The 14,974-nt window shown below is 36.4% G+C and overlaps 1 protein-coding gene across 2 annotated transcripts; it reads left to right on the forward strand.

Moving 5' to 3' along the window:
* The first annotated feature begins 1,526 nt into the window (after positions 1 to 1,526).
* Positions 1,527 to 14,870, forward strand: LOC127512654 (centrosome-associated protein 350). Of its 2 annotated transcripts, none has more exons than XM_051893773.1 (8): positions 1,527 to 1,660; positions 2,505 to 2,785; positions 4,592 to 6,252; positions 8,690 to 8,830; positions 8,960 to 9,196; positions 9,298 to 9,435; positions 12,667 to 12,792; positions 12,935 to 14,870. In XM_051893773.1, exons 1-8 carry the CDS (start codon positions 1,638 to 1,640, stop codon positions 13,079 to 13,081), a joined length of 2,754 nt encoding a protein of 917 aa, XP_051749733.1. In that variant the 5' UTR covers positions 1,527 to 1,637; the 3' UTR covers positions 13,082 to 14,870. The 2 variants fall into 2 exon arrangements, with proteins under 2 accessions (XP_051749733.1, XP_051749734.1); XM_051893774.1 differs by having other exon boundaries at positions 12,667 to 12,758.
* The last annotated feature ends 104 nt before the right edge of the window (positions 14,871 to 14,974 follow it).

The raw sequence follows: 14,974 nt of genomic DNA on the forward strand, positions 1-14,974 counted from the left end.
ATATATAAAACTGACATTTGGATATTTGACTTACCAGTGACAAAATTTTTACAGCACATGTAGGCATACTGAGGCATACTGAGTGTCAGGATCCCATCCAGATACCCATTCTTCCTGCTGATGCTTCACGTCTTATTGCCTGTATCCATTTTTGTCTCCTTAAAGGCTGGATTTATGGTTCGGTAGCTTATAAAAACTTAGTTCTGGGTTTTTTTTTAGCTTGTTTGCTGTACATCCTTTCACACAGCAGCTTTTAGGCATTGTTCTGTCTTTTGTTAGAAGTAAGAAATGATAAGGAGGTAGCTTCACACAATACAAAGTCAATGGAGAGGGTTGGATTGTTTTCCCCCCCGGTGTGGTCATGGCCTAAATGTCTCTATGGCTGTCCTCTCAAGTAATTCCCTATTTAAGGGTATAGGGGGTTATCTTGGACACAGCCAAAGCGTAAAGGTCTGGGTTATGGCCGAGTGATTGCAGGTGATGATGAGGAGGGATGCTGGGAAATGTAGTTTTTGACTAGATGACTGGACTGTTGGAGATGGGCAGATGGAGAGCTTATGAGACAGCAGGATATTCAGAAATATTTTAATGATTTTAGTGGATATATTTATTGTAAAAAGTGAGCATTCCATACCAGAATGGAACTATGTAAGGATTAAATATGACAGGTGGTTGGATGGAATGAGATGGTAAAACAGAAGGAATTGCTGACATCAAACGAAAAGAAAAATTTCTTTGCACCAATTAAATGTTCACAGTAAAAATAGAAAAAACTCAATTTTGATTTCATGTTGACTTTAACAAAGTACAAAATGCAACAGTTCCTAGTGATGTTACTGCAATAATGTGATGAATTGAACAGGAGTGCAAAACCATGTGATAATTACCCATAATGCTCAGATGCCACATTTAGAAGTACTGATTTTTATGCTGATGTTTTGCAGGAGGAAGAGGGTGTTATGCAGCCTGGGATTAAGCCAGATGCTAGAAGCACAGATAAAGCACCCAGTGAGGAAGAAAGGCAAGTGTGATCACTATTATTCCATCATTTATTGTCATACACTTACACAGAGAAGCAGTGGGTTTTTAGTTCCATATACAGTAAGCAGAGGCAGTGCCAACACATTTATGTAGGGTACCACCTCAAGAGGAAATACTGCAGTGCACCACTTACTGTCTAACAAATCCTGCATAACACACAACAGAGGAGACATGGCAGAAGTGTGTACATATCATAAGCTTGTTATCTACAGCATTTACTGTGTCTGTCTTGGTTATATGCACCACTCAGAGTAATTACCCTTGGAGAGAGAGAAATGGAAGGAAGTCGCAGAGATAGAGTGGAGGCACATTGAGTGAGAGAGAGAGAGGAGGGGGAGGCTGGATGGGAGGAGAGAGTTATTGGATGAAAGAGAGAGAGGCAAGCAAGAGGAAGTTAAAGAGAATAAAAAGAGGGCATAGCTGTATACTAGAGATGCAGGATGACTGCTCTCTCAGCCCGTGGCTCGACTGCAACTGTATGCGAGTAGACACGATATTTGGGGAGTGGCAGCAGAGTCTCACAGGGGACCTGAAGGAGGACAGGCTACTGTTCCTCTGGCTGCTTGCTTGCGACTGAGCCCCTTTGTGATGGCAGTATGCCAGTCATGAACAGGTCAGGGTAGGTGGATGGCATTTGTCTCTCTCTCTCTCTCTCTCTCTCTCTTTCTGTTTCTCACTCTTTCACTCTCTGTCTATTTGCATGAGTAGGTGTTAGTTGTGTGTAAGATATATAACATGGACTTAAAGCAGTAGTTCACTCAAAAATGAGCATTCTGTTAAATACTTACTTAAGTACATTATTTACTTTTTCCAAGCCATTGCAATGAATGGCTTGTGTTTGATGCTTGAAAGCATCACACCATGCTAAATTTAATTGCACAAAATTGCAAAAAAAAAAAAAATCTATTAGATGTCATATTTCGGAAGGCATGTGTTTTCTTTCATATGGGATAAAGAAAAATATGTTGTTATAATTAGAAGGGTAAAACGTATAAAACATGCAATAAAGTTCAATTCATTGACATCAGTCCATTAGGTAAATTTCACAATTAATTACAAAGAAATGGCAAAGGAACACATACAATTAGGCATGATATCTTGAAGTAGAAAGACTAAAATAGTAAATAGTATTTTCTTGTAAAACCAACTCCAGTAAGCTTTGTTTTATTTACAGTGTATCATGAACTAACAATGAAAATAACTTTTAGTATTCATTAATCTAGGTTCACATTTATTTTTACATATACTAATACATTTTACAAGTTGTAACATTAGTCAATCTATTAAGAACAAACATAAATTAACAACGAACAATAGTATATTTATAAATTAACATTAATCTAGATTATTAAAAAAAGATTTTAGTTCATATTATCTATTGTAAAATTATAGTAAAATGTTAAATGATGAGGCCTTAGATTTGAGACAAAATGTGAATGCAAACTTTGCTTGTTTTCCTTCAGCTTGTTGAGTAAGGCAGGTTTGAGGAGGCTGTTGTCATCAGATGAAGTGTGGACTTTAGGAAGGAAGAGGAACCAAGTGGAATTTGTCCCAGTGGAGCAGGATATTGTGCCAGTTGCAGAATCAAATAATCCTCCTGCCAGTCTCTCTCACAGGTACAGTCGACAGAACCAGGCCCCTCTTCACCTTATCAGCCCAGAAAGAATTGCCAAGACGGAAAGTGGAAGCACTTCATGTCAGCGTGATTCTATGAAGGCTTTGAAATCAGGAGCTGAAGTCAATGGTGGGTAGAGAGTTCTGTGTTTTTTTGGGCTTTCATGAACACTTAGTAAGTGTTATGGTCACTCCTAAAAGGGAACATTTAATCATCATGCTTCATCTTCATTTCAGGGTAGGCAGTCAAGCAAAGCAGTCAGACTTCATACAGTTTGATTTTACTATTTCACAGTCTATCTCATTGATGCCTTTCTGTTGTTATTGAGTAGACTGCAATTCATTGTGAGTGCTGATTTACAGTATGTTTAGTTTCTGCTGACTCATGCTGTTAGCAGAATGACTCAATACCCATACTGATTTACTGTGGCATTTATAGCATATGACTTCACATAAACAATGTAAAACTGGAAAACAGTTACACTGTCAAAAAAGTGTCAGAAAATCAGAACCAATTATAATGGGATTGAAGAGAATCCTCTTAGAATCAAATAAGGGGCCGGTTGCATAAACCGCTAAGACTAGTCTTAAAAGTTAGTCATCACTTTTTTTTTATTTTTTTATTTTTTTTTTATAATTGTTCACAACTTGTTTATGTCAGTTACATAAAAACATAGATTGGCCTAGTTTGATACCAAAAAGTAAGATTGACTGCTGTTGACTAACTGCTAGTGGGTCATACTAAATCTTAAGACACTGTTTTAACATTATGGATATGTTTATCTAATTACATTAACTTAAATTCTAAAAAAAAAAAAAAAAAAAAGCCCTCATTGGTTAGTTTGCTAAATCAACTTTACAGAACACCCCGTAGGAATTAACTAAAAAGATTTTGAACTAGAAATTTTATAATGCTATTCACAGTCAAATGCAAAGAGAAAAGCCTCATTTGAAAGTAAAAACATTAGTGTAAGTGAACTGATCTGTTTCTAACTTCTGGTACTGTGAACACTTTAGATGCTAATGACACAGTCAGGTTACTTAGGCTGCGTCCGAAATCGCGTATGCTCTTTTGAGTACATACTTATTTTTAATAAGTAATTACTCCACAGCCGCAAAAAAGTATGTTCTATATAGTGTGAGTGTGTAGTATGAATGTAATCCAGATGTACTACATTCGCTATGTTGTCATTATCATGTGACCTATCAGCATCAGTTACATCGCTTCACTGCCATTCACAAATCCTCTCCCGTGGCCTCATGGGATAGTAAAGTCTCCATCGTATGCACACTTCAGAATCTTGCTGGAAGTAGTATATGTATTCCTGGTACTTTTTGTCTACTCTTTTATGAGTACTGTGAATTCTGACATACTTCTTTTGTCACATACTGTTTTTTGCCTATTATACAGTAGCGAAGTATGCGATTTTGGATGAAGCCTTAGTATTATGGCACTGCTGGTTAACATTTTTAGTTGGGTTGATTAAAGGTTTACATTTCGCTGTAATATTTCATGTGTTACTATTGTTGAGATCTATATCTCCAGACTTATTTAAGAGATTTGTAAAAGAAAAAAAAAATTTGTGACCCAGCATTTTACATTTTATTTGCATTAAATTGCATTTAAAATGATCCAAACACATAGGTCCTCTATAGAAAGCATGTCTGAGAGAATGTACGACAACTGTTGCATGGCAGGATTGGTTGGGAATATTTTCAGGGTGGGAATTAACGAAGGGTCAGTTAAGATTGATTCCAAATAATGTTGGAAATTCCATTAACATTCTTTTAGGATCTTTTGACAATAGAGAATATTTTATAACACTTATACTGTTTGGTTTTAAGAGAGAAAATAAATATATACTTCTGTTTATCTAATATTTGTCAGATAAATTTATAGAATATCATTTGAATTATAATTCATTGTTGCTTTCAGAACAAAACACGCAGAAGAAGGCTCAAGGGTTTTATGAGGACACCTGCACACCCAAGAGAATAAGTCCACAACATCCAGCTGAAGTGCCAATGAAGCCAGTATTAAATATCCAGCATTTCACGCTCAACCGTGAGCCTCGTCCAGATATAAAAGATGATCTCCGGTTGGATTCTAAGAAGAGCCATCTTAAGCCCATTGAGCCAGAGGACAGAAAGACGACAAGCGTGGTCCATGGCAATGCAACTCCAGATACCACAGCTCTAAATGTACAGAACAATCAGAGACTGCACAGTGTGCTGGTGTTTAACAACAACCACAATATCTGTGACCAGGATGCAGGGGGCCAATGGAAGTCATCTCTTGCATACTCCAAAACTGATAAAACCAGTGCAGACTATGTGCTTCCTGAACAAAAAACTCAGGCATGTACAAATGAGACTGTCACAGACAATCCACTTATTGAAAACTTGATTCTGGAAGCTGTAAGTGCGGAAATAAGAAAGGCTGAGGATAGTCCATCTTGTGATGTCAGTCTGTCTGAGATAGATGAGAAGTCAGAGGCAATTTCGTTTCATAGCGAAGTACTCGCTTGGTCTGAGGAAGAAAGGGACTGTCTGGATGAGGAGAAGACTGAGGCAGCTCAAGAAAGTAGTTGCTCTTTAGTTTTTGCAGAAAAGTACACTATGGTACCAGACAATTTTCATCTTTATGTGAACAATAAACAGGAAGGACGCTGTACACCGCCACATTACGAAAGACAAATGACTGGAGAGTCTACCTTGTCAGAAATTCTCTCTCCTGTAGATGAGGTTTTGTCTTACGGAAGTGCAGAACTCTCTCCATCCGCTAAAGGAGGAGCTGCATTAGGTCTTGACAGCTACGGTTGTCCTCCTCCCCCTCCTGCCTTTGAGATTATTACATGGACCAGTGAGGAGGAACTTCCAGCTCCACCTGATTCTGTGGAAGATCTCTCCATTAACAGTGAGAACATCCCTCCTCTCCCTGTGGACTTCTCTCTGAAAAGAAGAGAGTCTCTAAGTATAGGCTCTAACAGTCTGAGGGAAAAGGAGGTAAATGATGATACTAATGGAGCTTTATATGAGGATGCAGAGGAAAACGACTGCTCAGAGTACACTAGCTCACTTCCTGAAGATGTGAGAAATGAAATCTCAGATCCATTGTCCTCCTTTAAGATTGGAGACAGAGTTCTTGTGTGTAACTCCAGACCGGGTGTGCTGAAATATAAAGGCCTCACAGCGTTTGCAAATGGTTTTTGGGCTGGTGTGGCTTTGGACAACCCGAATGGAAACCACAATGGAACTTTTAGAGGTGTGAAGTACTTTAGCTGTGACAAAAGTCATGGTGTCCTGGTCAGAGCTGAGGACATTGCTCACATACATAGAGAACATAGTAGTGATGTAGAGACTGGGGTGGATGAAGATCCCTTCTCAGATGAGGAACCACCTAGTGCAAAGAGAGATAAACAACAGAAAGACACATCAGCAGCAGATGGACAAAGAGGACATACACATAGTCAGTGTCCTCCTAGAGATGAGACCATACTTACAATCACCACATGCACACAACAAAAAGAACCTCAGGAAGACACGTCTGATGGAGCGAGAAACCTTTCACATCCCTCTGAAATGCCCTCACCAAGAGTAAGTAACAGCAATAATTTAAATGGACAGTTTACTCAAAAATGAAAATTCTGGCACCATTTACTCACCCTCATGTCATTCCAAACCCTTATGAAATTCTTTCTTTTGTGGAACACAAGAGGAGATGTTTAAATAAGAGTTTGTGCTGCTCTTTTACATTCACTGAAAGCATGTACACTATCGTTCAAAAATTTGTGGTCAGTAAGATTTTTATATATATATATGGGTATATATATATTCAGAAAGGGTGGATTAAATTGATCAGAAGTGACAGTAAAAAATGTTATATTCATTAAAAGATCCTGAAAAAATGTATCACTGTTTTTTACAAAAATATTAAGCAGAACAACTCTTTTCAACACTGATAATTAGAATCTTTTTCTTGAGCACTAAATCAGCATATTAGAATGATTTCTAAAGGATCATGTGACACTGAAGACTAAAGTAATGATGCTGAAAATTCAGCTTTGCCATGACAGGAATAAATTACAGCTTAAATTGAAATAATATTTTAAAATATTGATATATATATATATCTCATTCTACATATGTGTACTATACAGTATATGTAGCCCTATTGTCTCTTTTCATTGGGACTTATTTATTGGGCCCTATTTTAATGATATAAGTGCATGGTCTAAAGCGCATGGCGCAAGTGCAATTAGGGCGTGTCCGAATCCACTTTTGCTAGTTTAAGGACGGGAAAAATGGTCAGCGCATGATCTAAAAAGGTTGTCCCTATAGAGTACCTCAGAGATTACGTGTTTTTGTAGGCCAACCCAGAAGTTAGCGGCGCACGGGTTCCCTCGATCGAAAGCCTATGCATTTTTCCCATAGACTTTTGGAAAATCGCAAAAAATAAGCTCTGTGTTTAACAAAGGGCTATGACACTTACACGTTTTGTCTATCAAGATAATCTTTACAAGTTAACAAAACATTTATACATTTCAAAGCCTAAATAAAGTCGTCAGATATAAAAAGCTAACAGTAGGCTATAAACGGACTACAGCACACCATGGTCGCGGATCAACGTCACCACTACCAAGCTTCCTCAAACTTTATTTAAAAAACAACTTTAACATGCTCGCTGATTATGATCTGCGCTGTGTATGAATACTTATTCACTTTTTTATGAGAAATGCTGTCCAAATGTCCTGTTTGTCATGATGACGTCTAAAGTCCCCGCCAAAGGAAGTAGTCCCTTAAGACACAATAAAGGTTTAAAAAAATCACAAGCAGGTTATAACTGGTGTGTTTTATGTCATAGATCAAAGCGTGAAAATATTTAGAGGCTTTGTTAACCACAGACCTTATTTCAGGCGATTTAGCAAAAACCCATTCAAAAACCCATAGACTTTAGGGCGATGGAACCGGAAGTCCTAAAATGCTAACTCGCTTCCGGGTTTTGCATACAAAAACACATCATCTCTGAGGTACTCTGTTACACGGCGGAATTTGCAAGCAGAAAAACTGAACACTTCTCTAGTGAGGAAATGGATCTGCTTGCGCACAAGGTTAAAGCGCGAGTAGACCACCTACAGGACAAGCCGGATTCCACCAAAACATTTTTATCTTTATGCACACAATAATAATCTTTTACATTGTAATCCTTTTCTTTTTAATATTTGGCATGTTTGTGTGCTGCTACACTTTCCTATGTGTATAATACGCACAATGTACGTGCGTTGTGCACCCGCATATAGGCGCATATTACTAACGCGCTCTTTAAATAACAAAACAGATATTGCGCCATTGACTTTAGACCAGGTTTCAGTTTCAGTTCGCAGTCTATTTCAGTTGCCTCAAAATAGAAAAAAGGCCAACAATGCGCCTGAACACACCTCATTTTCAGACCAGCACGGCCATGGGCGCACAAATGGGCGCAAATGCATTTGCTATTTAAACAACGTGGCGCAGGACGTGAAAATGATAACTGCGTCGGGCTGAAACTATAAAAGAACACTTGCGTCGCGCCTGGCGCCGCATTGCGCCGGGTGTATGATAGGGCCCAAAGTCTTTATAGTCTGTTTTTATTGTTCCATTCTACTATTCGATTTTACTATATACTGTATGGCTAGAATGATGATTAACTACACTTGAAATGTCTATTTCAATCCTCACACAAAGCTATGTGCAACTTTAGAGTCTTCAAAAAAACTTGGAATATAGAATAAAAGTCATATGTACTACTTTATCAGTGATTTTTGTCCTGATTGGAGCTTGACAGCCTCTGGTCACTGTGTGATTTCATTGTATGGAAAAGAGCATCAACATTCTTGTGTTTTGCAGAAGAAAAAAGTCATACAGGCACAATATGACTGAATAAATGATGACAGAATTTTCATTTTGGGGGGAATTATTGCTTTCTCGAACTTAGTTCTATTTATTATTAGTAGAATGGCAATTGTATCTATCACTAAACACCTGTATTTTACAGCCTGACTTTGAGCTCCATCATAATGGGCAAAACAGGCATCATGTGGATGCTAAACTGACAGAAGAGCTGGTTAAAGATGCTCAGGATACCAGAAAGAGACAAAGAATTAAATCATTGCATGACAGTCAATCTACAGATACTGTAAGTTACCAAAACAGCCTTGAAATATTTTAACAAAGGAAAAAATGTCTGTGTAAAATAATATATATGCATGAAATTTGCATGGAAGAAAACATACTATTTCTGAACATCTCACTCTTTGATATTCAGGATGTCAGAAAAAGTGAGGATGGTTATTTTAAGCCATGTGTCTTGGAGCAGTGGCATCAAGCCCAACCCGACACGCCATCAAAGATAAAGGTGTCCCCCCATGAAGACAGTATCGTGTACAGATTAGTGAACGCTGCAGTGGAAATTCTGTGCAGCCAAGCAAATGAAGACACTCTTGACCTTTATGAAACTCCAAGCTATCTATTGGATGATGACAGTCGCAAACATTATCGAAAGGTTAGTCTATAGTAATGTATACATAGCAAACAACTATACAAATGATAAATTAATGAGAGAAGCAAAACTCTCATCTAAACCTTATTCATTTTACACTGTAGGTGATCTTTCAGTTAACATCTGATGTACTTCATGAGATTTTGGGTGATCTGCTAAGAACAAAACCTGCCCAGAATATAGATGATCAATCTGTAATCTCAACTCTGCAATCAAGTAAAATTTCAGTCACATTTTTAAAGGTAAAAGCATTTGCAATCAGCTGTGTGAACTTCTCAGCTATGTTCATGTTGAGGTTTTTTTTTTTTTTTTTTTTTATCAAAGTACTTCTAAGCATAGATATGTATATGTTGATGCCACATTTGACCACTCCAGACACGTTGGCGCATCCGCCATCTTGGAACGGTCAACACTTAAGATGCTGTTGTCACTTACAGTAAAAATTGATGAGTTTTACAAGATGCCACAACATTTTACAACACAGCTTCGGCCGTGTGTTCAAATAGAAGCCAATGTGAATAAATCTTGTTTTAATTCAAAGAGACAAGATAGTCTATGCATGACATGTCGTTTTATTCTTAACTGAAATGAGGCGATCTAAACATTATGGAGCACTCGCTCTCGTGTAATATATATTTCATTCATACTGGAAGCCGGAGGACGCTCTCTCGCAGAAAGTCCAAAACGCTTTCGTAGAAGTAATTCAGCTATTCGCTCGTATAGAGTACCTCAGGGATGACGTGTTTTTGTAGGCCAACCCGGAAGTTAGCGGCCACGGGTTCCCTCGATCGAAAGCCTATGCATTTTTCCCATAGACTTTTGGAAAATCACAAAAAATAAGCTCTGTGTTTAACAAGAGGTTATGACACTTACACGTTTTGTCTATCAAGATAATCTTTACAAGTTAACACAACATTTATACATTTTGAAGCCTAAATAAAGTCGTCAGATATAAAAAGCTAACAGTAGGCTATAAACGGACTACAGCACACCATGGTCGCGGATCAACGTCACCACCACCAAGCTTCCTCAAACTTTATTTAAAAAACTACTTTTTAAGACACAATAAAGGTTTAAAAAAAATCACAAGCAGGTTATAACTGGTGTGTTTTATGTCATAGATCAAAACGTGAAAACATTTAGAGGCTTTGTTAACCACAGACCTTATTTCAGGCGATTTAGCAAAAACCCAATCAAAAAACCCATAGACTTTATGTCGTTGGAACTGGAAGTCCTAAAATGCTAACTCGCTTCCGGGTTTTGCCTACAAAAACACATCATCCCTGAGGTACTCTATTGACTGATAAATTTAATGCATCCTTGATGAATAAAAGTATTCATTTCTACCACAAGTGTTTGAATGGTATCATGGTTTCAACAAAAATATGAAGCAGCACAACTGTTTTCAACATTTAATTATAATAATCAGAAATGTTTCTTATGCAGCAAATCAGCATATTAGAATGATTTCTGAAGGATCATGTGACACTGAAGACTGGAGTAATGATGCTGAAAATTCAGCTTTGACCACATATATTGTACATTTTACAATATATTCACATAGAAAACAGCTATTTTAAATTGTAATACTATTTCGCAATATTAGTGTTTTTTACCGCATTTTTTGTTTCAATAAATCCAGCCTTGGTGAGCAGAAGAGACATTTCAATTGTACAATTACAATTGTAATGTTTCCAAACTTTTGATAGGCACTTTATTTTCTGCCTTATTCTGTGATCTTTTTCTTCTTTTTTTTTTTTACATTGTATAAAATCCATGAGGAGGACTGCACAAGTGTTTGTGGTTGTACATCAATGGAAAGCTTATTTATTCAGCTTTCAGATTGTGTATAAATCTCAATTTAAAAAAAACTGTCCCTTATGACTGGTTTTGTGGTCCAGTGTCATAAATAACCATGGGACCGTTTGAAAGCTGCTGCCTATCAGTGGGTACTGAATTGAGTTGAAATAGTTTTGGCTATCGGACCAACGGCCTGCTTGTGCCTAGTAATCGACCGATATTGATTTTTTGTTTATGTGCCCGATAATCGATATGCAGAACCGATATTTATTTACTGTTATACTCCTGTTTTTGACACTATTACAACACCACTGAACAAACCATTTTATTTATAACAATCACTCCCTCCTTGCATAGAAAACAAAACAAATCTTATTTATACACCAATAAATTTTGTTAATTTTAATCTTCATATTACAAAAATAATTTTATTTATAAAAAGCATCAGCAGCAACACTAATGTTAACAATAAGCCAAATAAATGTAGAATGTCTAATGTTTTCAAATGGAGAAAATAAATTAAAGACAGGAGTCATATCAACTTTGCAGAAATGTAATACTTTAAACTACAGTTTTAGTAGATTTATAAGCTGTTTAATAGGCTAAAGAGTGAAGAATAATTTGCTGGATAATGTTAAATAACTGAATAATATTCTCTGGAATATTGGAATATAACAAACAAAACATCGTATTTTATTGCATTTCTCAACTGGTATGTTATATCAGAATTATTAATAATGTTTTTGTCATTCTAGATTATGAAATATCTGCTGACAAAGCACTGTTTATCTATGAATTTACACAGAACTATACTCAAACTGCGATCGCTCATGGAGATAATAAATAATTAATTTCCATACAGTTGCATTTACTTGGATGTTTATTAGTGAATTAATGGTTATATAGTAAATGTTTATACAATTACAGTGTTTTAAACAAGTGAATCTTGTTAAAAGTTACATGCGGTGGCCGTGGAGCATTTCCTGAGCATCAGCCCGCTGAGTGAACAGTAAAATGCAGACGACTTCACGAGACTAATGGTGAGCATAGACAACAGAGAGAGAATTAAATTCAGCGCTTTCATTTCCAACATGTGCTCATTCATGGCTGTATTATTTAATTCATGCAAAGTTACATCTTTATTGGGACAAGACTTGATGGATTATCTTACGTGACTCCATGAGCTTGTCTCTATTTCTTAGAGACAAGCTGCATAAACTAGCTACATTTCAGGCATTTATAACACATCTAATTTGTGCATTAATGGCTGTTATGTTAAATAAAGTTTACTAAATACAGCAAAGCAGATAAGTATACTTAACATGTGCACGCCGTTGTCTCGTCTCCCCTCAGATGCGCTGTAATGGCGATCCTGCACGCAATTCTCAAAACACCCACAAGATGGTGGCGTTTCACGGTAAATCCGTTATTACAAAAACCGATATCCGATTATGGTAAAATGCTTAAATATCAGGGAAAATATCGGTAATACGTTTGCAGATGCACAGTCAACTTGCTCTTGTTCACAGTGTTCACAGACCGGCTTTGACTGTTCCAATATGGCGGACGAGGCCCATAGAAACTGCCGCTAATGAGGCATCTATGTATACATATCTATGCTTTTAAGCACAGTATATTTGAATATATTTGTGTTAATCTAAGGTTATTTGCAGGCTGCAGTGAGAAAAGAGATACAGAAAATTCTGAATTTAGAGCGAAGTGAACAACAGATGACAGAGATGCTCCAAAAACTGTGCAAATACTGGTATGCCAAGAGAGACAGAGTGGACTTTATACTGGTGTGTGTAAAGGCACTGCTATAATAATATGCTTGCTTATGAAAATAGTGGTCTTGATGTAACTTTAGCTCAAGTATTATTTAACACTGCAGTAAGTAGTAGAACTGAAAATGCCACATTTTGTCTTTTTACCTACTTCTAGATTCAGGAACTTCATAATGAGGAGAGAAGTTGGCTAGACTACAGAGCTGACCAGTACACTGTGAAAATGCATCTGACTGAAGAGATTTTCAGCCTTCTTTTGGATGACACAATATTAGCCCTAAATCATATGCACTTTTCAACCTAAAAGACAAGTTTTTGAAACTTGATGGCATTTTCATATTCTGCATCTTTGATGTGTTGTTGTTTTCTTTTTGGGTGAATCTTACAAATCACATCAAGAACATTCCCAAGTCATATTTCATATATTTCATAAATTATTTTATGAACATAACACTCTTTTATGACCATTAGGTTTTCTTGCATTATGAAATTATTTGCACGTGACAAATAAGTACATTTTTTCCCTAATTTACACTTTTTGCAATTACTGTAATGACAACCAAACATTAATTCATTACTGAAATTCAAAAGTAATAATGAAATATGATTTAAGTTTTAAAGTATGTATACATCATATTAGTATTGGTTGTACATAATATATCATAGTAATTTGTTTATTCTAATACATTAAAAATAACACTTTTACAGTATTACAGTAATGAGAATCTAATGCAAATCACCATGATGAATAATGGGAATTACAAAACAACAACAGTCCATTAGGCACATATCAAAATACAAAAAATGAGTTAATTTTTCTGTATGCAGTAGGCCTATATTTGTTTTTTTCTTTTGATTATGGAGAGAAATATTTGTACAGGTAAACCTGAGTCTTGGTTGGTTCCTCATTGGTTGGTTCCAGAAATGAAATTTCTGTCATTAATTATTCACCCCCATGTCGTTCCAAATCCTAAAGACCTTCGTTGATCTTCGGAACACAAATTAAGATATTTTATGATGAAATCTGTGAGGCTTTCTATCTCCCATAGAAAAAAAAAAGAAAAAAAAAAAAAAAAAAAAAAAACTTGATAATGTCAAAGTGCAGGCAAGGCATGGTGATGCAGGAGCCGGCCAATAATGAGTCTGCGGTTTGATGTAGAACCTGGAAGCGCTGGACGTAAACAGCGTAGCAGAAATACGGGAGGGAAGATATTGTTGAATAAAGTCGTTATTTTTGTTTTGTTTTTGCGCAGAAAAGTATTCTCATCGCTTAATATCGTTAAAGTTGAACCATTCACGGCAAGTAATTAATGACAGAAATGTCATTTTTGGGTGAACTAACCCTTAGTTTAAGCCATCAGTTTGGTTTTTCTGTTTGTTCTGTATTGCCTTTACATATGTCAAGCTGTTATGTAGATTTCGCTCTTCTAGATTGTCTTTTTTTGTGTGTAAATAAACCAAGTCTGCTGTACTTGAGATCCTCTGCTCCTCTTTCCTTGCCTGCACTTTGACATAAAGTTGTTTTATATTTACTCTTTCATTGATCACTCTTCTAATCATTAAATTGGCATAAAAAAAAAATGTTTTGTGTAGCCTACATTATACAATTAAGGTGAAATATATTTCATTCTTAGATACATTTGTTTTGTATATTTTTTAAACAACAACAACAACAATAATAATATAAAGAGCTTAATTTTGCTTGCAGTAGTGTACCATCGAACTGGGGTGCGTTTCTCAAAAACATCGTTAGCCAACTAACATCGCAAGTTCCGTCGTTACTTACATAGTTGAACGATTTGGTGTTTCCCGAAACCATAGTTCAAACGAACATTCTGACATTAAGTACAATGTGTATCTTTTATTTCGAATATATACAGATGTAATTTACATATTTTAGTTTGTCAAGAGATTTAAAGCACCGTTTTTGAAGAGTGCGCATGTGCGTACGTCCTCTAGTACGTAAGAACAAGCATATGATTAAATTTGGAAATAAAGAAAAATAACCGAGGAAAATGAGAATTAGTCCTCTGATGCCATGTCCGTAATTTATAGCAAAAAATCTAGCATTAATTCGATCTCAAAAGGACTCATTTAAAGAAGTTATTACTCACCACCTGCGTGACGTCATTCACCAACGTGGCTGAACGACAGGTTTGCGACAAAACGGTTTCGGGAAACAGTCGTGACTAGCTAG

Source organism: Ctenopharyngodon idella, chromosome 5 (assembly GCF_019924925.1).
Source record: "Ctenopharyngodon idella isolate HZGC_01 chromosome 5, HZGC01, whole genome shotgun sequence".
Lineage (NCBI taxonomy): Eukaryota > Metazoa > Chordata > Actinopteri > Cypriniformes > Xenocyprididae > Ctenopharyngodon > Ctenopharyngodon idella.

Bases quoted from the DNA above. Each gene is read 5' to 3' on its own strand.
- LOC127512654 (XM_051893773.1), top strand. From the start codon at position 1,638: ATGCCAGTCATGAACAGGTCAGG. The intron at 1,661-2,504 runs GTAGGTGGATGG...GTTTTCCTTCAG, and splicing joins CCAGTCATGAACAGGTCAGG to CTTGTTGAGTAAGGCAGGTT. The intron at 8,831-8,959 runs GTAAGTTACCAA...TTTGATATTCAG, and splicing joins ACAGTCAATCTACAGATACT to GATGTCAGAAAAAGTGAGGA.